General features: G+C 58.9%; 1 protein-coding gene across 3 annotated transcripts; it reads right to left on the reverse strand.

Moving 5' to 3' along the window:
* Positions 1-649: 649 nt before the first annotated feature.
* ABR (ABR activator of RhoGEF and GTPase) lies at positions 650-20,723 on the reverse strand. Of its 3 annotated transcripts, none has more exons than XM_042830024.1 (22): positions 20,566-20,723; positions 16,160-16,264; positions 15,632-15,817; positions 15,382-15,489; positions 14,901-14,961; positions 13,458-13,510; positions 13,172-13,312; positions 12,861-12,982; positions 12,595-12,760; positions 12,347-12,469; positions 12,185-12,260; positions 11,929-12,033; positions 11,475-11,549; positions 11,236-11,333; positions 10,996-11,127; positions 5,113-5,172; positions 4,884-4,993; positions 4,636-4,775; positions 3,976-4,110; positions 3,764-3,869; positions 2,636-2,783; positions 650-2,503 (listed from the first exon to the last, which is right to left on the reverse strand). In XM_042830024.1, the coding sequence occupies exons 1-22, from the start codon at positions 20,671-20,673 to the stop codon at positions 2,414-2,416; spliced, it is 2,448 nt and encodes an 815-aa protein (XP_042685958.1). In that variant the 5' UTR covers positions 20,674-20,723; the 3' UTR covers positions 650-2,413. The 3 variants fall into 3 exon arrangements, with proteins under 3 accessions (XP_042685958.1, XP_042685960.1, XP_042685959.1); XM_042830026.1 differs by having other exon boundaries at positions 16,160-16,254; positions 20,562-20,722; XM_042830025.1 differs by lacking the exon at positions 20,566-20,723 and adding an exon at positions 17,857-18,285.
* Between the last annotated feature and the right edge of the window lie 3,252 nt (positions 20,724-23,975).

The raw sequence follows: 23,975 nt of genomic DNA on the forward strand, positions 1-23,975 counted from the left end.
GACCTCAGGGGATAATTTTTATATTCAAAATAGTTCAGATGCTGTTTTAACCTTCTTTGAGCCACAGTGCAAGGGCAAACACCCACCCTTGCAATGAAACAGCAGGATTTAAAGTGCAGTGTGAACATCTAATGGGGGTTCTCCCACCTGCTTCCCCTCTGCATTCAGGGTTTGACATCCCAGGACAGCACAGCATTTGCTTACCTGGAAGAGCAACACCAGCTGGGTATTTAGTGAGAAAGTGGTCACTTTGGAGGCGTGCTGTCTCCCATGCCTACGTGGAAAGAAGTGGGGAGACAGCTCCATGTGATCTATCAGCTGAGGTTCCCTATCGCCTGATCTCCCTTGCTGTGCCTGTTCAGTATCCTCAGGCCAGAAGCTGTGCAAGTCAGCTGAATTTGAAGCTTGAGTAATTCTGGGCTGATTAAACAAGCTGGCTCCAGACAGTCCAGGTTTTTTCCTCCAGAATGTACTGAAATGCAAGGATGTAGCCCAAACCATAAGATGTCTCCTAAAAGATTGCCTGGCACGATGCCTGTGCTTGTACCACTGGCTTAAAACACATCTAGCAAGATTTCCATGACTGAAAGAGGAGCAGTTATGGAGCCAAGGTGATCAGCTCGTGCAAGCAGCAACACCACAGGGCTCCTTTTGTGCAAATGTTGGGGCTTTGCGTTTTTATTAACAGGTTTTTTTTTTTCCTCTTCACATGGTTTACAGCCATTTAAAGTTTATAATCTACAGAAATTGAAACAGAACACAAACAAAAATATATCCTTAACAACTTCTGAAAGTCAAATATTAATTAACAGTTCTATTCTACCTGTAGCTGCAAAAGTTCACCCCCCTGCCTTCCCCTCCTGTGGGGACAAAGCCCATCACAGGGACAGCTGCCACCTGCTGTGCCGGGGCTGTGCGGAGTGGTCCCCGGCCACCATCACACAGGGGGATTTGGCTGTACACAGCCTCCATCTGGAATGACACTATGGTGGACAGAGACTTGGACACATGTAACAAATCAGACACGCACAGGGATCCGTTGTGCAGTCACATCTAGTGCTCGGCCTCCTTCCTGGGTCCTGGGCCAAGACAGACGCCTGGTTATTTTCTGCTATGCTGTTTCCCTTCTGTTTAGCTGGTAGTCAAGAGGAGCAGGGGCTGGAGTGTGAGCCCTTTAGAGGGAGACCAAAAGACCTCCCCTCCTGTAGTTGCTTTGCTGGTGGGGGGCTGGCAGGTGCTGTCTTCCCCAGGGAGGTGGGCTTGGGACATACCTGGAGCATCAGCCAGGCTCTACCTGGAACAGTCTGATAGTCAGGTGGGTAAAGGCAAGGCTGGTAGTGGGGACATGCTTGGTCACCTCTCATCCATCTCCTTTGGCACAGGAGTGCGTGGGGCCACTGCAATCGAGGAGGGGGCTTTCCCCATGATAACACAGAGTGGGCTCACAGAACAGAGGCTTTGTGTCCCAGCAAGCACCAGCACCCACCTGTAAGGGCAGGTACACAGCCATTAATGCAGCTTTGTGAGAAGCACTGCTGCCTCCAGAGTGAGAGCCAACGGAGCCCACAGGGGCTTTCCTCCTCCTTTCCCTAGGCCACGGAGGGGAACAAAACCTCCCCTTCCTCACTGGGGCTTCGGCCAGCTTTGTTGTGGAACGCAGATGGAGCTGCAGTGCATTGCAGCCCAGGGGTTGGTAACCCAGTGGCAGTGCTTGGCTGGAAGGGGCACGTGCAGAGCTAAGGCAGGGATACAGAAATGGCAGGGAAATACTCTTGCTTGGCAAGAACAAGGCCTAGATCCTAGACCCTGTGAGGGGGAAATTGTGAGACCTGCAGAACACCAAAGGAGGTAACCACCATGCTGCACCCCTGCAGGTGGAGCACAGGGAGCAAGGAGACTGGCCTGAAGCACCCAGCAGGGATGTGGTGGGGAGGCAGCAGTGCTCTGCTTTGTGCTCTCATGGATGCAGAGCCAGATCCAGGCGGGGGGTCCAACGGCGCAGGCAGCGAGGCAGAGCAGAACTGGAGCCAAGCAGCAGCTGGGCACTGGTGGGTGCTGCAGGCTTTGAGCAGGGTGAGATGAGGGCTGCTGGGCAGGAGTAGCGGGTGGGAAGGAATCCAGGAGAAAGTAAGCCAAAGGAGAAGCCTGTGTCCACAGCCCTTGTCAGTCACTACCTCATCCGTTGAACAAATATACATAAAAACAATTCTTGAACACAAGAAGGGACATAAGACACGACTACTTTACAGAGCGGCACGGCGCTGGGGCGGCACCAGGCCATCAGTACACGATTGTACAGGAGCTGCAGGCAGCACATCTCGGGTCCAGGCTGATGTCCTCAGGGGCCGCGATCCGGTCCATGGCCCTGGCAGGGAGCTGGGAGTGTTTGCAGCCGGTGCCTCCTCCCTGCGGGCTACACGTCCGTGGAGAAGTAAAGTGTGTTGCGTTTCAGCTCCGTGAAGGAGATGGGAGGATGCTGCAGGTAGTAGAGAAGGACCTGGACCTACGGTGGGCAAACAGGGGGTGTTAGGCCAAAAAGGAGAGGGCTGCCAGCATGCCCCGTTGCAGCAATCCCCAGTGAGGACAGACAGGGGAAGCCCTTTAGGGGCCCCTGCACTGCCAACTCGGCTCTTACCTGGGCCATCACATCGTGGGACCAGATGTCCGATGCCAGGGTGAGGTGTCCTTTGCTCTCCCCCTCTGAAGGTCTCAGCAGTGTTGGCCCAAAGACTGTGGCCAGATTGTGGAGGGACATTTTGTTGATGGGCTCCTTTTCCGCTACCCTGTAGGATGGGGAGAGAGCACAAATGCGAGCCCCCAAAGCTTCACCCCCAGCGCAGCACAGCCATGGGGCAATGTGAGGGAACAAACACCAAGCCTTCCTCCCCACCCTTCAGTCCCAGCATTGGCTGTTCAGACCCAGGGGCAGGGCAGAGAGCTCAGCCCCCTTCATGGCCTCTGCGGGAGCCGCCAGGCCTGGCTGGGAGCCCCAAGTATGATGTGGCAGCGGTGTAGCCTGGCCTGCTTCTGATCTACAGAGCCTCCGCCCTGCCCCAGCCCCTGCAGGGCATGGGGGATGCACACCAGCCCCTGGCCCCAGCTACACCACACTGGGGGACTGCACTGCCATGTCAGCAGGTAGCCACACTCCTTGGCTGAGCCCCAGCCAGGACAGCAGATGTAGGAACTGCCTGTGCCCAATTCTTGGGATGGAAATGGATTTTCCTTCCCCACCCCCAGCAGCAATCACTTTTTCTGTTTGCTTTTAGCCAAACCAGAGAAAAACAGTTCCTGATGTGAGTAACACGAGCTGCCAGTCCCATTCCCAAGCTCATAGCACACTGTGTCCGGGCTCTGCTGACAGCTGCATGTCCACCACTGCTGCCCTTCCCCAGTCTCAGAAGGGCTCTCCCTTCCCCACATGGAGCCGGCACAGGAGCTCCAGCCTCTGCCATGCTGAGATGCAACTACAGCAACATAAGGTGCTGCATGCAGCTTCAGGATGGCTCTGCGGAGCTGAAGACCCCTGCAGACACGTTATGGGGATTAGCACAACGTGCTTTGCTCCTGGATTGATGGGAAAGGATGCAGTACTGTTTTCTAAGAGGGCACTGCATGGTTCCAAATTGATTCCCCGCCCTCTGCTGAGGCCACAGAGATCTCATCCCAGCAGCTGCACACAGGTTGAGGCAGCCAAGAGCTGAGGCTGAGTTGCCAAAGGCTGAGCTGCCCTCCCTGCCCCGCACCGCCAAGCTGTCGTTACCTTTTCAAGTGCTCCAGCAGGAAGAGGAAAGTGATGAGGTTGGGGTCAGGCAGTGAGCGGAGAAGGTGCATCATGCAGTTCTCCTTGGCAGCAGGATCCGAGAGGGCTGGGGGCAAGGAGAGAGAGCTCAGGACAGGGCATCCAGCCTTGCATGAGCGGGATGGTGGGGAAAAGCAGCGTGGCCAGACCCCTTCTCATCCCCGAGGCCTTACCAATGCCCTCCATAAAGGCAGGGTACAGTCTGTCAGTGAGGAGGGGCTCAGGCAGCTCCCGGAAATACAGCTTGAGCGTGCCGGCGATGGCGTTGATGTCCATGTCACTCAACATCACCAGGATGTCCTTGTTATCTGGCCACAGAGCAGAGCCACATGTGATGCTTCCTGTTTGCCAACACCTGTATCTCCTCAATGCCCAATAATGGGGCAGCACAGCTGGGTCCCCAGCCCCATGGCACTCCAAGAGACAGCATGAGTCCCTATGGATGTGACCACCCCACAGGGAGGACGTGCACCAGTGTGAGCATTAATCCAACTTCTGACCCTCCTGCTGCTGTTGGGAATGGATTGTTTGGCCACGCCAGGGCTGGGCACAGCTGAGCGGTCCCCGCCTGCTGGGCCATGGAACGCGGAACAATTTTGCAAATCCATCTGCAACCTTACCCTGACTCAGTGTCTCCCTGGGAGCCGGCCAGGCATGGAGGCAGAGCACAGCCATAACATAAGCACTACCAAAAATAGGTCAGGGGTTGCAGGGCTCCCTTCTGGGGGCTCAGACCCCATGCACCCACCCACACAATTTGCAGACTCCGAGCCTGCAGGACTGAGGGCTGGAAGGGTGCCTGATGCCTGCAGATGGACAGAGCAGTCACTCACTCGCATCAAAGACAGCCTTCAGTGCCTGGATGTCCGTGGCGACACCGGAGATCCTGTAGATGCCGACCTCCTCAATGCCTCTCTTCTCCACCTCCTCGATGCACTGGCGCACAATGTAAGGCACCTTGGAGCGCTCACGCCTGGCTCAGAAAGGAGAGGTGTAAGCAGTAATTGCTGGACTCCACCAGCCCCATGTTCCCAGATCCCACAGGGAGTGGGACAGCAGCCACCCACAGCCCCACACACACTTTGTCACAACGCTGATTTTGACCCCGAAGACTCCGGTCTGCTTTTTAGATGGGGTCCTTTTGAGGCTCATGTCTCTGCTCGTGAACTTCATGGAGAACTCCACCTTGATCTGCAGGAGATGCCCCGGTTGTCATCTCTGTATCCCACAGCCTGGATCCCAGCTGGCAGCTCCCCTTGGGGAGGAACCAACGATCCCACCCCAAGGAAGGGGGTTTGGGTCCCGCTTACCCCATTCATCTCAATCACGTCCATGTGCCAGTTCTTGGTCTGCACAGCCTGCGGGTCCAGCTGTGGGGAGAGACAGCACAGGAGGGTCCTTGAGTCCCCACCTGCTGCCAGCCCCCCCCAAGCCGCAGGTGGTGTTGGACAAAAAGGGGACAATTCGGGGTCCCTTGGGTTGGGTGCTGAACCCATGTGGGATCAGTCCCCCCTGAGCCCCCAGCTGAACACACACCCCAGAGGCAAGAAATTTCCAAGAATCGGGACTATTTCTGGAAGCAGATTGACGGAACAGAACTAGGGCAGCATTTTCCATGCAGAAAAAAACAACATCTCCCAATAGCCAGGGCTATTTATAACCCCTGGGAATGACAGGCTCTGCTATTTCAGGCTTTCGGGCTAGCAGGGGACTCGGTGATGCCTCCCCTGGGCCGCAGCGAGGTTCTGGTGTTCCCAAGGCCCTGACACGGGTGGCAGCGAGGTGGCACAGAGGTGTCCCCAATCCCCAGTGATGCGGGACTGGGGCAGAGGTGACAGTGCTGATTCTGGACCCAAAAGAATGGAGATCAGGGATCTCATCCCTGGAGATATGACAACAGGGGTGAGGAAGGCTGCCACCAGCTCGCCTTCCCACAGGGATGGGGACTGGGATCAGGGGGGCTGCTCCCACTTGAGGGCATGGGGCTCTGCCGCAGCAGCCAGCTCTCACTCCAATGGCCTTTTGGGGCTTTTTGGTCCCCAGCTGGTAGCATTGATCTATCCCCATCGATCCCTGTAATGCACAGGGCAGGCAGCAGGGCAGCGCCCGGCACTAATGTCCCCTCGGGGAAGGGGACGGGACGTGGACCTGGCGGGGGTCCCAGAGCCATGTGTGTGCAGCTGCCAGGCGAGGCTCATGCCACACGCGTGAGGTCACTCCTCAAGGACGTTGGAGTTTCCTCTGGCAGCTGATGGCTTGGGAGATGCTCGAGGCAAGCAGCAAGATGTCCAGAGCTCCAGCCACTGAGCTGTCATTCCCCTGCCACATCTTCTGGCTGCTCATGAAGCCATTGCTTGTTGTGCTGTGGATGCTGGGGTCCCTCGTGTCCCCTCTTGCACACCAAGACAATAAGTTGCCCTGGCTCCCTGCTCAGACCCAGTACTGTGGCTGCTGGGAACAGTGAAGAGGAGGAGAAGGAGAAAAAAGGCTGCAGCTACTCTGGGCTCCCATGGGGCTCTACAGTAGGTTTGGACACAAAGATCATGAGACTTCAGCTGGACCGTGGCCAGCCCCAGCCCTGCAGCTCCACCTCCCTTATGTCCCCTCCACCACAGTGCCACAACATGCCTGCCACAGCCCTCTGCACAGTAGCACTACAGTTCTGGCCAGGTACCCTTGGACAGATGCAAGAGGCTTTCACCCCTTTCCCACATCTCCTGTATGGCAACGGCACAGGGGCTGGCTTGTCACTGCAGCCCCAACAGTGACAAGTGAAGCCATTCACTGCCCAGCCAGGTCAGAAGCCATGGGCCTCCGCACTCTGCAGTGCGAGATTAATTGAAAACAACACACACATCTGCCCCAGCCCCATCCCATGGGTCCCCCTGGCTCCGATGGCCCTGGCAGTGCACATCTGGAAGGGCTTTAGCAGGCTCTGAACAGAGCCATAATAAAAGCCAGGTTGGATGCTGCTAGTGCTGCAGACCTTACCCTGAGCATGTCACGTTCCTGAGGCCACCTGCCACACTACAGCCCCCTGCTTCCATCACTGCCCCACAATGGAGATGGCTCAGCTGGAGTCACCAAGCTGCCCTGCAGCTGGGGCTGGCCCCTGTGCTCCCCAAAGCCTACCCACATCCCCACAGGGCAGTGTCTTGCCCAGCCTAGTCCCCACACATGGGATGAATGTGAGCATCTGCCCATGCAACGCTGGCAAACACCCAGCCTCAGCAACTGTCACCATCACCAAATCCTTCTCCTGCACCAAAGGGAGCTGCCTCACTCCAGCACAACCCAGTAATGTCCCCAAGCTGACAGAGAGGATGGTGCAGGTGATACACTGCAGTCCCAGATGCCAGGTGCTGTGCACAAGCTTTGTGCTGAGCTGGATGCATGCATCGCCCTGCAGCCAGGCAAATGGGTCACAGGTGTCTCTGTGGGACAAGTCCCTCCTGCCCACAAGGACAGGGCTGTGACAAGTCCATGCTGAGGCCAGCACAGAGGCTGCGTTCACTGCTGGTGGCAGGGAGACCCATGCAGTGGCCCCAGGAGCTGAGATGCTGCCGGGCACATCCCTTCTTGTGCCTCATCCATGAGGTCACTCGATGCCTCAGCCTGGGGTGAAGCCATTCTGAGCATTGCAGTGACTCACCAACATGGCGTCACCCTGTGTCACCCTGGAAGTGAAATCCCAGCAGAGTTGCTGCAGTTGGGGCCATTCCACATCATTTTGGTATCTGAGGGCACTCAGCCTGGCCTCCAGGAGCAGCCCAGTGAGCAGAAGTTGCTCTAGATTCCCCAACCAACTCCTTGCCCACAGAGCTGGCAGTGCCAGAGCTGTGCCATTGCAGCACAGCAGCCCCCATGCTAGCCCAAAGCAAAGCACAGTCCAAAGCAGCAATTCACAGCCCCATCCAGCAGGATGCAGGACGTGCTCTCTGCACACCAGGACCCTGCACACAGACTTGCTGTAGCCGAACTCCTTAGCAGGACAGCTCATGGTGACACAGCCTCTGCTTTCCCGTCTGCCCCGCAGCAATGGGAAGCACAACCGCTCGGCTTTTGACCCAGCAACAGCCCCCGGCAGCCTCCGGCACAGCCCTGCCGCCCCTTAATCCCCGGGAGTGGCGGCTGCTCAAAATCGAGGTTAATGCTGCTGCGTCACAGCCAGCCCTGCTGTCACTGAGCCCCCTGTGCTGTTGACAAACTGAACCCACACGTGCCAGGGCAGCTCCTGTCCACCAACGCTCTGAGCCAGCACAGGAAGAAAGCCCCTGGTGTCACACAGGACAGCCTGAGATGGTGCTGTCCCCCCTGTACATCATCATATCCCAAAGACAGACAGCACTGATGGGGCTGCAACGCAGCTGCAACGCAGCATCAGAGCAAGGGTTAGGGTAGGGGGGCTGCAAGCCAGGCAGCACCTACCCCCCATGGGGGAGTGCAGCACACTGAGGTGCTGTGTTTCCTCCCGGCCACTCGTGGGGTGTTACACCCCAAGCACATCCCAACCAGCGCAGCACAAAGCAGCTCAGCATCCCCCAGGGAAGAAGGAAAAGAAGAAAACAAACACTGAGAAGGCAGCTACTTCTAAAAGCTCCCAAAGCATCCAAACAGAGCATGCAGAACCATCTCCCCAAAGCAAGCGGGTAGCGAGGCACCCCCACAGCCACAACCCCCCTCAGCCAAAAGCCACAGCATGGGAAAGCCATCCGTGTGCCCCTCACCTCCTCCCGGTCCCCCCGCACCTTCTGTCGCAGCAGCTTGCTGCGCACCCGGCCCCAGAGGCGGGCGCCAGTGGTGGGGGGCCGTTTGCCATCAGGTTCCTCTGCACCCGGCTCCAGGTGCTCCCCCCCAGGATTGGGGCCACTGTCCGGCTGCACCAACACGTCGGTCATCACCACCGCTTCGTCTCCGCGGACGCGAGAGGAGAGGTTGGAGGACCCGAGGATGGCCCGAGTGGGGGTTAGGATAGCACTGGCATTCCCGCTGCTGGGGCACGGAGCTCAGCGATGGCCGGGGACAGCCCAGCTCAGGCAGCAGCAGGCTGGGCTCATCTTCAGGGTGTGAGCCAGGCTGGCGAGAAGCGGCTCGGCAGCCCCAAAGCCTCCCTCCCACTGCGAGGAAGTGACTCAAAGCAGCCCCCCCGGCGTCCCCCACGCGTTAACTCCCGCCCTGCCGCCCGCCGTGCTGCTCAGGAGGGTTGCGCAGCCTTGCCTGACACGGCTGGGGACACAGCACCGGAGCATTCCCAGCTCCCCGAGCAGCCGGGCTGGGCCTGGCAAGAGGCACGGGGTTGGTGCTTTGAGGATTGCCCTGCCAAGCTCTGGGGAACAGGGATCCCTCTGCACCGCCCCATCCCTTCCTGGACCTCGTCACCTCCACTGCTGGGGGAGCGAGCAGGGGACAGAGTGTGGCAGAGAATGGAGATGGGGTGTGCTGCCCTGGAGCATCACCACTGCTCCTCATGGCACACAAGGACAGAGCACAGTGATAGTGTGGGGACTTGCACAGTCCCTTGTCCCCATGGGGCTCAGCACCAGGAAGGATCCAGCCCCCAGGCCTGCATGGAGCATCCCATGAGTCCCTGCAGACCCAGTAGAGCCCCAACACCACAGATCTCCCCCTGTGGAGCCTCTGCCAGCTCTGCATCAGGGGGGCTAGCCAGGGGGTGAACTGCAGGAACTGCAGGCACCGTGCCCATGACAACACAGCCTCCACTTCCAAAGCTGCATCTCTTCCCCCTGCCCCAAAATGCAGCCATACAGCCAAGAAAGGGCTGCTCCCTCCTGCTCCATGACCCCTGGCTGCCCCCCAAGGCTCTGACCCCTCCTGATGCACCCACTGCCCAGCCCCTTGCCAACCTCAGCCCAATGCCTTCTGCTCCTCACTGCCAACTAGAACCAACACCATCTCAGAGACCAAATAAGAGCTATCCTAGGCAGCACCCCTGCCTTAGCAGCTCAGAGAACAGAGTAAGGATGCAACAATGCAGGTACCCGCAAACAGCAGTGCCTGTCCTGCCCATACCTGCTCCATTCCATTCCCAGTCTTTAACCGTGCTGGTTCTGTTGCAGCCAGTCCTGCCCAGAGCAATGGGGCCGGGTGATGGTTGGACACCCCTGTCCCAGTGTCAGAGACACCACTGCATCCAGCCAATTCTTCCTTAGGGCAAGCAGCCCTGAGGCCTGTTATCTCTCCCTTTCTTCCTCCAGGACTTTTGCATAGCAGAGACAAGCTGTGCTGTCCCCATCTTGATCCCTGCGTCTCTCAGCGTGACTCATGTTTGTTGACACGGGCTATTTCAGAGAGTGCAGCTGGGCTGAGCCCTGCGAGGCACTGAGCCCCTTCCTCGGCCTCTTGCACACTGCTTGACCCCACATCACCCCTGCCCTGTGCCAAGGAGGGCAACAGATGGGCAATTTTGGGTATGAATGAGCCCAGCCGAGCCCCATCTCCCATCTTGCACCCAGTCTGGTGCTGACCCCACTTGGTGCCTCCATCTCAGCAACGTTTCTGTGCTCCTTCCTCCCTCCCCAGGGACCTGCCCTCAGCTACTTTCCCATGGAGCAGACAGCCATGACAGGCACTTAGAAGCACAGGTTGAAGAGACATGTCCCCAGAATGATGCTGTCCCCAGCATAGCAGGGAAGGCAGTCAGAGCAGGGCTCCTGCCACGAATCAAGGTGAGCATTCCCTGTTGTCCTGCTACTGCTCACCTGGGAGCATCTCAGGGCATCCAAGGCCTCCATCCTCCCTGCCTGGTAACCTCCAATCAGAGGCAGCTCAGCTGTTGCCTTGGAAACACCCGTTGCCATAACAGCAGCTGATGGAGGCGCAGGCGAGGCAGATGGTGGCAGAGGGGGACAGCCGTGGCCGGCGGAGTGGGACGGCTGTGCTGGCGTGGGAGATGTGGGGCAGCATGCTCAGAGCCCTCCTTGGGGCAAGCAGGCAGCCAGCTCACAGCCCCATCTTGGACAGAGCAGCCCCATTCCTGCAGCCCTCTGCCACCGGGGAAGAGTTGGATGCAACCTTCAGGGCAGTCATGGGCTTTGCCACCTCCCCAGGATCCCTTTGTGCTCTGTGCCTCTGCTAAGGCTATTGCAAGCAGGGATCATCACCCAAAGGCCAGATACACACCAGCAGACCAGTCCCAAGAGGGTGAGAAGACGCCCGAATGCCCCAGCACATACCTGGATCTGCCCCTTGCCCATGATCTTGTCCACGATTTCATTGTTGTCCTTGTTGAGCTTGGTCTTGTCGTAACATTTCTCATAGCAGAGGATGCGCAGGGACTGGGAGCCTTCCAGTTCAATCTCAAACTCCTGGGGAGAGGAGAGAGGATGGCTCAGAACCAGCACTCAAATCAGCTTCAAAGCCTGGGCTGGAAGGTGAGCATGGTCTTTTCCCCACATCCCACAACCTACTCTCACCTCATTCCACTGCGGCTCTGTTGTGTCCCGGAAAACCCTGGTCTTGGCTTTGCTGACAAAATAGCCGAAGGAATCCACCTCCAGTGTGCAGTACAGGTCTGGGGGAAGAGAGAAGGCTGAGCATCCAGAAATGCATGTACTCACTGCCAAACCATGGCACACTGGGACAGAGCGGGGCCACATGCAGGACCGAGCTCCCTCCCCAGTCCCTGCACACGAGGACAGGTGCCCACACTTACTGGCTGACTGCTTGAAGCCCTTGGCAGAGTGGACGATGACGTGCAGGAACCCATAGAGCCCAGGGGACTCATCGTCTGCAAGACAGGGGGATGCGTTAGGGCTCTGGTTTTTACCATCCAGGCCCCGGGTGACACTCCAGTGTCCCCAGTCCTCTGCAGGGCTGTCTCAGAGGTCTGGGGAAAAGCCAAGCATCGACCCCTCCCCATCAATAGCCCCACTAGGCATCCCGATGCTGGAGGGATGCTCCCACCCCAAAGCCAGCCCCATGTCACACCTGGGAGTGCTGCATCCAGGAGCCCAGCTGTGCTCCCGCAGTGCCACCTGCTGGGGACATGTCCCCATGCACAGCCAGGACCACCGCAGCAGGGACCTCACACCAGGCCAGGGACACAGCATGTCCACCCCACTGACACCACCGTGCAAAGAAGGGCCACCGGCCCGGTCATCACTCACCATCCTTATTGCTGGTGACCGGGATGTTGTGGACAGTGCGTAGCTTGAAGCAGGACCCTGTCAGCACCTGCAGCTCCACCGAGCTCAGCACAAAGGCTTGGAGGTCTGCAAGAGGACAGCAGAGGAGCTTCAGAGGGACATGGCCAGCACTGGCCCCAGGGACTGGATGGCAGTGGCTGCAATCCCTTGGCACCAACCCATCCCAGCATTCTGGAGAAAAGACGACCCATGGGGGCCTCAACAGGACAAGAATTACCTTTTTTCTGCAGTTTCTGAATGGCCTCCCTCCATTCGGACCTCTCGTAGTCAGAGGACAGCAGGAACAAGTAGCTCTGGAAGATAGAAGGCAATGCTGCAGGGCTGACTTGTCCCTCCTTGGCCAGTACAGCCCTGTCCTCTCACCTGCAGCCCTGCTTACCTTTCCGTTGCGGTTGTGGATGCGGAAGGGAATGGCTGGCGAGTTGAGGAGCAGCCAGAACTCATTCTCAAACATCTTCTTCTTGAGGCGCTCAATGGCACGGCTCTGCCCTTTGTTGGCTTTCTGCAGGCAGGGAGAGGACACAGAGGCTGAGTCGGTCAAGGACAGGCAGGCAAGATTTCATCAGTGTCCCATCCCAGGATGGGGATATCCTGGCACTTCATAGGCATCCCATGCTCTCCTCTCACCTCCTTCTGCACCTCACTCTTGATGGCTGAGATCTTCATTTTCATGTCCTCCAGCTCGTGGTCGGGGATGACGTGCACCTGAGGGCAGTGCTCCGACTCCTCCAGTGAGGGGAACACCAGGTCGGCCAGGGGCACGTACCACTTACAGTCGTACTGCTGGTGCTTCCTGCAGCCGAGGTGTGAGCACTGAGAGATCCACTCAGCCCTACTGGATCCCACAGGAGGCTGAAGCATCCAGCCCATCTCCCTCCAAGTGCCCTTCTTACCCCACGGCTGTCTTCTTCAGCTTGGCGCAGAGCAGCACGTCGGTGAAGAGGAAGACGTGCCGCAGCTTCCGCGAGCCCTCTGACAGCTCCACCAAGAAGCCGTCCTTGATGAGCTGCCGGGTCTGCAGGGAGCAGGGTGGGTGTCAGAGAGGGAAAAGAGCACAGGGTGGCACACACAGACACCCCTGTCCCTCCCCATGTCTCATCCCATAGGTCCACGTCCCCTTGGTACCATTCTGTCTCCCTGAATGTCAGAAGGGTGCCAGCAAGCAGCAAGGGCCAGGGCTCAACCGCCCCCCTGCCTGTCTCACCTCCCCCTTGGGAGTGGTGACCGCTGTCCTCCGGGGATCGATGTCCTCATTGATGCTGGAGAGGAAGTTCTGTGAGATGCGGAGGGCGTCCTGCAGCAGTGGGTAGTCGGGGTGGTCAGACGGGGTGTGCTTGAGGAGGTCCTGGATGGGGTGAGGATGGAGTAAGCTTGGGTTGCCCCCCACAGCGCTCCCCAGGCAGCAGCAGGACATGGCTGGTCCAGCTGGGGGACACAGCCATCACAGGTCACCTCATCCCTTCCCGCCCCAGTACTGGCACCACACTCACGTGCAGAACAAGGGTGCTCCGGGTGACACGGTCAATGGGTTTGTACAGCAGTGCTGTGGGAGACACAAGGTGTCAGTTGGTACTGCCTGGGGGAGCTCAGCTCCTCACAGCCAGAATCTTTCTCAGTTTCCCTTTTTACTCCATGCTGGGTCCCGTGCAGCACCCACCCAATGAGATGCTCTGCAGCTCCCTTCAGCCCCAGCAGCAGGACCTTCCGTCTCATCATCCCCCTGTGGTGCTGGGTCCCAGCAGCCTACAGCTGGTTGCTTGCACATCCCTCTGGGCTATTTATACCCAGATTGAGGCATCTGGATTTTCCCAGTGACTTGGATCACTTCCTCAAATTGCAGAGCCCCAGTGGGGAAGCGCTGCAACCGGGAGAGGAAGAGGGAAACGTGCTGACCCCACACCGCACTGTGAGTCATGGAGAAGCTCCCAAGGAGCCTGGAGGAGGGTGCTGTCTGACAGCCCCAGGAGACAAGGGAAGGGGCCCTCTGTCTGAGAGAGGACACGGGACTGTCCCCCACGGCAGCCACTTCCCACACCTCGGAAAGCTGGAGTTCTCGCAGCACTCAGTGAGAGCCAGGAGGGAGGGGACGCTCAGCGTGTCGCCCCGCCTTGCACGCAGGGAGGACGCAGCCTCCTGCTGCCATCGCTACGGGAAACACACAAAGCACCTGGGATCCAAACGCATTCCCAGGAGGGGTGATCCGGCACAGCACCAACCCCCTCTCCAGCACCGTCCCTATCACCGCAGTCCCCGGGGGCTGGATGACAGCAGGCAGAGAGGCAGTGAGCCAAGAAGGGCGTCACAGCCTCAAGATGCTCACAGCATCCAGCGAGCAAAAAGAGGACCCTTCCCCATCGCAACCTCTGCTCAGAGCCCCGTTGAGCAGCTCTCTCCCCATCCCCACAACCAACACGAGCCCCAAGGGCCAGGTGAGCGCGTGGCCACGCTGCCAGAGCCAGGCGGTTCGACAGAGCCCAGAACAAAGAAGAGCCCAACTCCAGGTTGCAGAGCACAAAGCCACCACCGTCCCGCAAAGACGTCGGCCCCTCAGCAGGTCAAACGCTCCCCCCGCACCACAGCCCCCACCAGCCCTCACCGTAGGTGCAGTTACAGCAAAGCCGGATGATAACGAGGATTTCCATGGCAGCCCCTTGTCTGCGCAGCCATCCCTGCCTCCCCTCAGCAGCTCAGCCCAGCTGCTGCGCCACGGCATCGGCCCCCAGCACAGCTCCCAGCGCAGGAGGAGGGGGTGGGCAGGGGGTGGGGGGCTGCTGCACGCCCCCAACGTCCTCGCGAGGGGCGTCCCCCCCTACTCAGTGCCAGCGCTGCGCATGGGAACGCAAAAGGGCTCCGCTGCCGGGAGCTGCTTGGTAATGCACCCGCAGACAAAAGGCTGCAGCCCCCTCCCCACGCCCGCCCCTCTCATGCCATACCCTCCATGGTGACGGACGTGTGGCTCTCCTTCGAGTCCTTGGGGCCTTTCACCTTCAGTTCCTAGGGAGGGAAAGGGCAGCAAAGCGGGGCTGGGGCAGGGATTCATCAAGGTTGGGAGGCTCTGCACCAAGACTCTCCCCCAGCCCCATGGGGCCTTGCCATAAGCACGGGGTGCTACTAGCTAGGGGTGGATCCAGCCATTCTCCCAGGTTTCCCCAAAGCAGTATCATACTGCTGGTCCCACTGAGGGGTCCCAAACTGGGGTGCAAAGCGTGCAGGATTCAGAACAACACCCAGTGAGCACCGCCACCCCACACAGCAAGAGGTGGTTCTGCTTTACACATAGTACCCAAAAGTCCCCAGGGCAGGGGGAAACTCTCTATAGGGTACATGTGGTCAGCACAGCTGTAGGAACAAAGTTCCCTTCCCCACCCCATGACACACACTCCAACCCCATAGCATGACCCCAGCCCCACTCACCTCAGAGATCTTCTGGAACTGGTTATTGCTATGGCTGCACTTCTCAGCTGTTTCCAGAGCAATTTTGTAGTTATCCACAAAGGCCTTGTACACCCCGAGCTGGCTGGCCTGTGAGCAGGGGGGGAGTGGGGTCAGCCAGGTGCCCACAGTGCCCCTTGTACCCCCAGAAGCCAGGCAGGGCCATAAACCACCTCAGTCTGTCCCTCAAGCAGAAGGGGATGTGGATGACCCAGCCGAGCAAGGAGCATACCAGCTTCTGGAAGAGGTGGCCCATGGTGATGTTGCTGTCCCACTGCTGCACCTTGGGGCACAGGTTGTCATAGAACTCCTTGTGGATTTCGTAGATGTCCTGAATCTTGTAGAAAATGGTTTCAATCTGCTGCAGGGTGAGGACGGGCTGTGATGTAGTGGCTGTGGCCTTCAGCGGCTTCATGGGCTGCCGAAGGAGAAGGGAGAGCGTCTGAGAGCTGGGCCCCAAGGACTCCTCCAGCCCAGCAATGAGGACAGCTCTGGGACAGCCCTGGCCCCCAGCAAGAGGGGCAGTAACTGCAGGGTCTGCTCCCTCTTCCTGCATCCTCAGACTTGCCCATCCCAGCAGCAGTGATCCTCATGTTATGCAACTGCATCTCCACTGCGAGGGCCAATGTGGCCATGGGAGGAAGCAGGGCTACAGACACTTCTGTGCTGGGCAGGCTGGCAAGGACTGCCCAGGAAGGAGGGTCCCCACCCCCCATCCCTTCTGGTGACCCCCTTGGGGAGGGGGCCCGGCTGTGCTCACCAACAGGAGTGCCTCCAGCTGGTTGATGTAGATCTCCTCGCTGGCCAGGAAGCCGGAGAGCACCAGCTTCCGCATCTCAAGCCCTTTGCCAGCATCTCGCTCGCCCTGTGCAACACAGCAAGGAGCCTGGCTCAGCCAGCAGTCAGCATGGCTCAGAGCCCTTCATCCCCCAGCCCCAGCATCTCACGAGGACACATCCCTTCCAGCATAGAGACACCGCAGCAAGGGCCGGGTACGTGCCTGCAGGACAGCACGGCCAGGCTGGGAAGCTGGGGCGGCACCGACTTGCTTGGCCTTGAGCCCAGCACTGTAGGCAGTGCTCCAGGGCGGCACAGTGAGGAAAAACCCTCCCAGGGCAGAGTCCACAGGCGCCCAAAGAAACCATGCCTTAAGGCTGGCTTTGTAAGCCAGCACCACCCTCTTCCCAGCTGGGTTTTCTCTGGGAAAGTGCCACCCCTGCGGTCACCACTGGCCTCTGCGTCACTGCTTGGTGGCATCAGGGCAGGCCCAGTGCCAGGGCACAGCACTCATCCATGCACACCAGAAGCTTCTGCTCTGCTCAGAAGAGATGCACCTAGCCGTGACATCAGGCACAGGCACAACCCTGAACGCTTCTCTCAGGCTTTGGACTGCCTCAAACCCACGTTGTGCTCCAAATTCCCATCCCAGCACTAAAGCTCACTCTCAGGAGCTGGGCTTTGCCAGCCAGAGCAGCACCAGGCAGAGACACAGCCCTGCCTTAACCCAGCTGTTACAACCTAATTTGGAGAGCGAGAATCACAACTACCAGCTTGTTCCTCCAAGCAATTTGGGATGGCTAAGCAGGACCACGGTCCTCTCTCTCTGCCAGCCCTGGGCACCACACCAAAGGTACAGCAACAGCAGCCTCGCTCGGATGCCATAAGCAGCATGAGCAGCCCCCCCCCGGATGGAAGCACAGCCAGGAAGCACACAATTCTCCTGTCTCACCCCATGTGGGCACCGCTCAGTCCCGTCCCATCAGCCAGCTCAGAGCTCAGTGCTCCCTGCCCAGCAGTACCATTAAGGCCAGGCTGCAGGGAGCTCTGTGCGGGGAGCACAGGGAGCCTGCTTGGTGCTGGCAGGCTCGTTGCCACCATTAGTCACGGGCTCTTCCTGCTTCCCCTGAGGCTGGGCCCTGCGTGAGAGCTGAGGAGATAAGGGGGGCACATTTGCACCCAGAGCCCGTGATGCCCCTGGGGACAGTGTCAGTGGGACCCCCATGGCCCCAAGGGGCAGAAAGTCCACCCTCACACAGGGTCCAGCGGCCACCCTGTGAAGGAGACCCCAAGGAGAACAGAGATGGAGACCTCCTCCTCCACCCCCCCATGAAGCAACCATGCTAGGTGGGCTAGAAGTCAAAGGGCTGTAGCTAGAGACACCCGGACGCCTCCCTGGCCAAAGTACCAGGGCTGGGAGCTTGCTCATGGTTGTGCAGTGAGTCAGTGGCACAGAGTGGTCCAGCCTCATCTCGAGCATCCCAGCTCCACCAGCACAGCAGCCCACCCCAGCAGGTACACACAAGCGCAGGCTGAGCTCTTGGCACTCAATTCCCTCCCCACCCCTGCCCTGGGAAACCTCACACCCAAGCCCCCTAGGCCCATGCCAGCAGCAGCAAGGAGCCCATTTCCATCCCCACCCCATCCAGCACTGAAGCAGGGTGTCCCATGGGTGCCCACCTTCTCACTGGCCGAGAATGGAGACCCGGGACTGGTGGGGGTTCCTGGCTCAGAGTCATCTTCATCCTCCAGGACTTTATCCAGGTACCCTATGGCTTCCTCTTCCTCCTCCATGGCCTGCTGGGCACCAGGGGGGCTGCAGGGATCCCACAAGGCTTCGGACGTGAGGACTTACGCAGCCGAGCCAGCCGGGCTTGACTCAGCCCTGGATGCCGGCCACAGCCTCTGGATGAAAGGAGCCATTATGGGATCCCCGGTGCTCCCGCCTGCCCCAGCTCAGGCCGTCGGCCCCGCTGCGGGGCTCCCCCCACGCAGCAGCACAGCCACCCGCGCGTGACGGCAGCGGGGACGGCGAGGTCACCCGAGCAGAGACGGAGGAGCTGCTTGGCTCTGCCTTGGCCAACGCTTTCCCCGGGTGCTCCGCCAGCAGTGTAGGGCCGCTGCCCGCCGTGCCGCTCCGCTCTGCTTTGCAGCCAGCGCTGCCGCTCCGCCCTGCGCTCTCGCTACAGGAAATGCACGTCTGGTGTGGAGGTGGGGCTGCTCACACTATGGTCAAGACAGCTCGCCAAATGTTTTTTTCGGAGTTACAGCACTGGGGAAGCCAGAGATCAAGAGGGAACTCCATGGGGAGAGGTCCCCAACCCTCCATCTACACCCCCACGCCCTCCCCGGACTCGCCAGCCAGAGCAGCAAGCAACAGAGCACCATTCTGCCTGCTATCACCCATGAGTATCCCCATGAAGGGGGAGAGCTGGACCACGGGATTCTCCAGTGACCTCTGAGGGCAGCAGAAGGGATCATGTCCCATTAGGACATCTTACCCCCCACTCTGAACCCCACAGATGAAGGTTCCTGGGCCCCTCCCTGCTCCAGAGGAAACTTCAGCAGGGAAATGGTGCTGATGCACGGTACTTCTCAGAGCACCTGGTCTACATCTAGCAATTCCGCAGGGCCTCGCTGGCCCTGGTGAGTGAGGCAAGAAGGGACTGGAGATGCAGATATCTGGAGGAGGTAATGCAAGAGCCATTTCAGCTGTTTTCCCACTCTCCTCTGCAAAAAAAAAAAAAAGAAAAAAAAAAAAAAAGGGGAACCAGTAGTTGCGGATGCTCAGCCCCCACAAGCTTCTCGCCTCCCTACTCCTTTCAAAACCTGAAACAAAGCATTGGTGCATGAAAAAATGGAGGAAGAACTTTCTGGAGCCCTGCCCTGCATCCACACTGCACCACAGGCTTTTCACATTTGGTAAGAGAGCTCTTTCCCAGGACCCCAAAACACAGCAATTGGATCACCAGGGTGGGGAAAGCCATCTTCAGCACCAAACCAGCAGCACCCTGTGCTGTGGCCGCAGCCTCTGCCAGGATGCTCGTGGCTGCAGGTGGGATGGGCTGGTCCCCATGCAGCTGGGGGAGTTCTGGGATCAGTTGCTGTTTCACAAGATGAGACCCTGCCAGAAACCTGCCAAGCTGGAGGTGCCACCTCCAACACCAGGTGGATATGGGATGTCAGGCTGAGCCAGTCACCCTATACCACCCAGACAATAGGCTCCAGCTTACACACATGTACCCACCTAGAGGCACTCCAAGACCACAGCTGCTGGCACCCAAAGGCACTCTCCCTAAGCCCCAGCCCAAGCAGCTGCAGATAAAGGGATCAGAGGCAGAGCTGGCGCTGAGCTCTAAAGCCCCCAATCCTGTTAGTGCTGGACCAGCACTGAGCTGAGATGGCCACTGAGGTGGCATCACTGCCTCAGAGCAGAAGGCAACACCCTCTGGACTACCCAGAGTCCCACTGCTTCCCCAGGACCACCCTGCCAGGGGATGAGACTCCTTTGCAGTGGGGTACCAGGGTGGGGGCTGACTCACTCCCATGTTGGTGAGCCAGGGGACCATGCCTGGGGACACAGCAGCTCAACAAGGGATGATGGGACCTGTGGGATCCACGTGGGACTGGACACAGAGGATGCTGCACAGCACCCGTACCCTGGGGAGGAAGCCACACCTCTGTGCTCCTCCGCCTCAACATCCGGGTTAGGGCTTTAACTCCTTCCATGACAAAAACCTCCACGTTTTCCACACTGCCTCCTCCCATGTCCCTGTCTCCACCGTCCTCCAGAAAGCAGTCGCTATGCACAGGGAGCAGAGGTAGCCAGTGCCACGCCAAGGGGACAGCAGCTCCCAGGCCCGTGGGACAGCACTGCACCCCTTGGGTTATAGAGAAACCCTAATTCTGGAAAAAACCACCCTCTATTTTCAATTTCCCACTCCAAAGCTTTCCAAATTTCCCTTCTGGGAAAGGCGACGGATAAAAACCCAGCAGATCTACGAGGATGCTCGAGAGCTCAAGGAGTTAAATCTGAGTTTCCTTTTAAAGAGAAAGGGGTGGACACGGTGTCCCACTGCAGCTGGCAGGCTGTCCCCAAGCGCCACTAGATGGAGCCTGCAGCATGGCTCTTTGTCCCCTCACAGAGGGGCAGGGGCACAGCAGTCCATCCCAACACCTTCCCAGCTGGGCTCCAGCACCCAGCCCCTGCTGTCTGGGGCAGTGTCACCAACGTGACCCATGGACACCGCACCATTCCCAGCCCTGGGGTTGGGAAGCCGAGCAGTCACATGCATCACAGCAGCACCAGAACATCATCAGGAAAGAAGGCACATCCCAGCCCCAATTTTCACAGGTCCTACTGCCAAGCTCAGTGCCCAGCCCACCTACCCCTGTGTTGAGCCCATCGGTGGGTGTGGGTGAGACGCCATCTCCGCTCTCCTGGCCCCGAGCGCTGAGCTGGGGGGACATGGTGGGTGACTCGTCGATGTAGGGCATGGTTTCCGAGCCTTCTGGCAGTGCTTTGGGCTCCTCGTTGCCCTCAGCATCGTAATCTTCTGCACCATAGTTGAAATCTGCCAGAAGAAAAGATGGCGGTGAGCATCCAGGAAGGAGATGGGCGATGTGGGGACAGGGACACCAAGCATTCCTGGTCTCCGTCTCACCCCTCAGGGGCTCACAACCCCGCTCCCAACCCTCGAGGCCACGCAGGGACAAGGACACCCGCTCCACACAGCTGCCACTGCCCACCTGCCGACCAGCAGCTCTTTTCCCTACATTTACATAATTCATGCTGCCGGGAAGCCGCAGGCCGTGTCTGTGTGGGGGCAGCTGCTCCTCCAGACAGCCCGGCCCTGCGCCAGCAGCCCTGCCCTCAGCGCCGGCGAGCAATGGAAGCGGGCTGGCATCCAATCCTCCTCATCCTCACCGCATGCCGGTGAGGGGGACACGGCCACCCCGCCTGGAAGAATGGGGACAACAGCAACCTGGGGCACGCGGGAGTGATGCCAACACAGCGACTTGGGACACGGCAGAAGGACTCTGCTCACCCTCACGTTGCCACCAGGCCACGCTCCCCCCTTTCCCCCACACACACATAGAGCCATTCTGGGGAGCCTCAGCCCTCGGTGTGAGCTGAGAATGGCCAAGCAGCAGCGCGAGGCCTGGGGGCTGCAGGGAGGGCCCAGGGCGCAGCGGGGGCCGGGGTACAGCCGAACCGGTTCCCATGGCAACGGCAGCACTCGGCGGGAAGAGGCGGCTGCAGCAGCCCCGAGATGCTGACAAAGGGGAGGGGGAAGGGAGCCCGGCTGCGGCACAGGAACCCCCCAGTACCTTGCAAAGAGGATGAGGACCTCACCCCGAGCCCTTGGGGTGTCCCCATGGCTGAGATCCCCGCTCAGAAGGGCGCTGGGCTGCATCCATCCCAAGCCAAACCCTGCACTGTTGTCGCTTCACTGCCCCACAGCCTCAACTGGGGAGTCCCCCGGCTCCCGCCAGCGTTGCTTGTCCCATTAATATTGCATTCAGCTCAATATTTAAAGTGGATAAATCTTTAAATCGAAGAGCACAGGGCCAGGAGCTGTGCAGTGCTGGCAGGGAGGGACCAGAACTGTCCTACATCCCAGAGCAGGACAGGGAGCCCAGCACAGGACATCCTCATTTTGCCAGGGCAGGGCAGACCAGCCATTCTCAGATCTCTCTTTATTAGCAATTAGCTGCTAACGAGCAACCTCTAGAGGCCTGACACCACCCACCTCACACCACCCACCCTGTGGAAGCCCAAAACCCCTCACACAGACCCTTCACTGGCTAGGGTCTAACGAGGGGAGCTGGGAGAGGGCAAAGCTGAAGGTTCCCCCCTGAAAATCTTCAACCCCATGCTTCTGTCGGCCAAGCTCTGTAGCTTCAGACTGAAGCACAACACCCCAGCCCTGAGCCCACCCCATCCCAACACCCAGAAATGGTGACATGGGTACAGCTAAGGCTATGCCAGCCTTGCCAAAGCCATCGCCTCTATACCAGGGCCACAGCAGCAGCCGGCAGCAGCAGGAGCCCACGCTGAGCCCAGCAGCAGAGCTGGGACCTGGCCACCTCCCCACCCCACTGCCAGCCTTGGGAGCAGCTCGGGTAACGAGGAACACCGTTTTAATGAGGCAGCTGGGGACCTTGCCAACTGCCTCCGGCAGTGAAGGTAGTGACAAAGGCACAGAGGCACAGAAGGGGAAGGGATCAGTCCATGGAGACGCAGGAATGGCCCCAGACCTCAAGCACCCATTGCTTGCCTCCAGCCTGAGCAGATTTCAGCCCCAGGTCTGACCTGGAGAAAAGCTGCAGTGTCCAAAGAAACATGAAAGGAGAGGGACCCTTGGCAGAGTCCTGTACCCACTCAGGAGCCCAGAACACACGGAGGGGAGGGTGCCTGGGCACCCAGGGGACACCGCCAGTGCCATGTCTCCACGTGCACCAGGACCGCAGGACGCCAGGAGGTGTCTTTGGCAGCATCCCAACCTTTTCACAGGCTCTCTGAAGTAATCCTCCCATGTCCATAGAGCACAAGTGGCTCCATCAGTGAACTCACTATGAGGACAGATGGACACAAGTCAGGATGTGCTGCAAGCAGGGATCCAAAGGGACGTGCCATCACTCGGTGCACAGATCAGTGCCTAATGCCACCAAGGGAAAGGGACCTTGCCCATGCGTAAGGGACACTGAAGGCCTATGCTCTCCACAGCCCTGCCTGCTGAGCCCAGCGAGCCCAAATCACACTGCTCCCTCCTCCTCCCGCAGCTGCATTGCCCCTGCAGCCTGTTCTTGTGCCCATGCCAAACCCAGAGCTATTTTTGCTCCAGCAGCAGTGGAAACCCTCCTGCTCCACCCAAGATGTGGGGACAGAGGAATCAGAACCCACTCTACAGCCCCCTCACCCAAATCAGCCATGGCCTGGGCTCCCTCAGCTGTGCTGCAGCTCCTAGCCCCCAGTACCCCAGGCTTGTGCCTGAGGGACACTGGCACCATTGGGGTCCCACAGCCAGGGTGGGGTCAGAAATACGTCCCCACATGGAAAATCACATCTCAGCTCTGCCATCCAAGCTGATGCCAGCTTGAAATGATACTCAAGAATGAGCATGGCCAAGGGCGGCCACTGGCTCCTCCCAACATGGGCAGGTGACAGCACTGTCACAGCAGCACAGTGTGGCATTTCCTTTGCTTTCCCAGATGGGCACATACCACATCCAAGGCTCCGCACACCTCAACGCTCACCTACCCTATCCCATTCCCACAGTTCAACATCCTTATGGTGGGGGAGAACATACTTTGCCATTCCCAGATTGCAAGGTTTGGGAAAATGCCACATTTTTACTGGGTGAAAATTCACCATGACAACAGGGATGCGTGAGCTGGCCTCAGACCTGCCTCCACAGGCCTCCTTGACACAAACAGCATCTCCTCCTCACCCACGCTGCATCCTCCCAGCCAGCACATCATCCCAGGATGCTCACAAGCCCAAGTGCTGAGCGCTCACTGCTCCCAAGTGCTACCATCCCTGGGCATCCTGATAGTCCCTGGCACCGTGGGCTCTGCAGGGAGGCAGCTGCAGGGAAGCTGGGTCTGGAGGACTGCACAAGCTGGCACAGAGGGATGCTTTTGACTGCAAGGGTCTGCCTTGGGGGATTTGGGATGGAAAACTTTGGGGGACTCAGCCCCATGCATTGTACCCCGTGATCAACCCCAGCTCTGGGTTCTTGCCACACTGAATTGCAAATTCAAATGTGCAATTACCCCTGAACCCCATCCTGCCT

Source organism: Centrocercus urophasianus, unplaced genomic scaffold (assembly GCF_019232065.1).
Source record: "Centrocercus urophasianus isolate 14NV4802_14NV808 unplaced genomic scaffold, USGS_Curo_1.0 seq_33, whole genome shotgun sequence".
Classification (NCBI taxonomy): Eukaryota; Metazoa; Chordata; class Aves; order Galliformes; family Phasianidae; genus Centrocercus; species Centrocercus urophasianus.

What these genes read in the sequence shown, in the direction of transcription:
- ABR (XM_042830025.1), bottom strand. Translation starts at nt 17,970, where the DNA reads ATGGAGGAGGAAGAGGAAGCCATAGGGTACCTGGATAAAGTCCTGGAG. An exon ending in CACGTCCGTCACCATGGAGG is followed by an intron (nt 13,511 to 14,900) that starts GTATGGCATGAG and finishes TGTCTCCCACAG; the next exon opens with CACTGCTGTACAAACCCATT. An exon ending in TGCCTTTATGGAGGGCATTG is followed by an intron (nt 3,870 to 3,975) that starts GTAAGGCCTCGG and finishes CCTTGCCCCCAG; the next exon opens with CCCTCTCGGATCCTGCTGCC.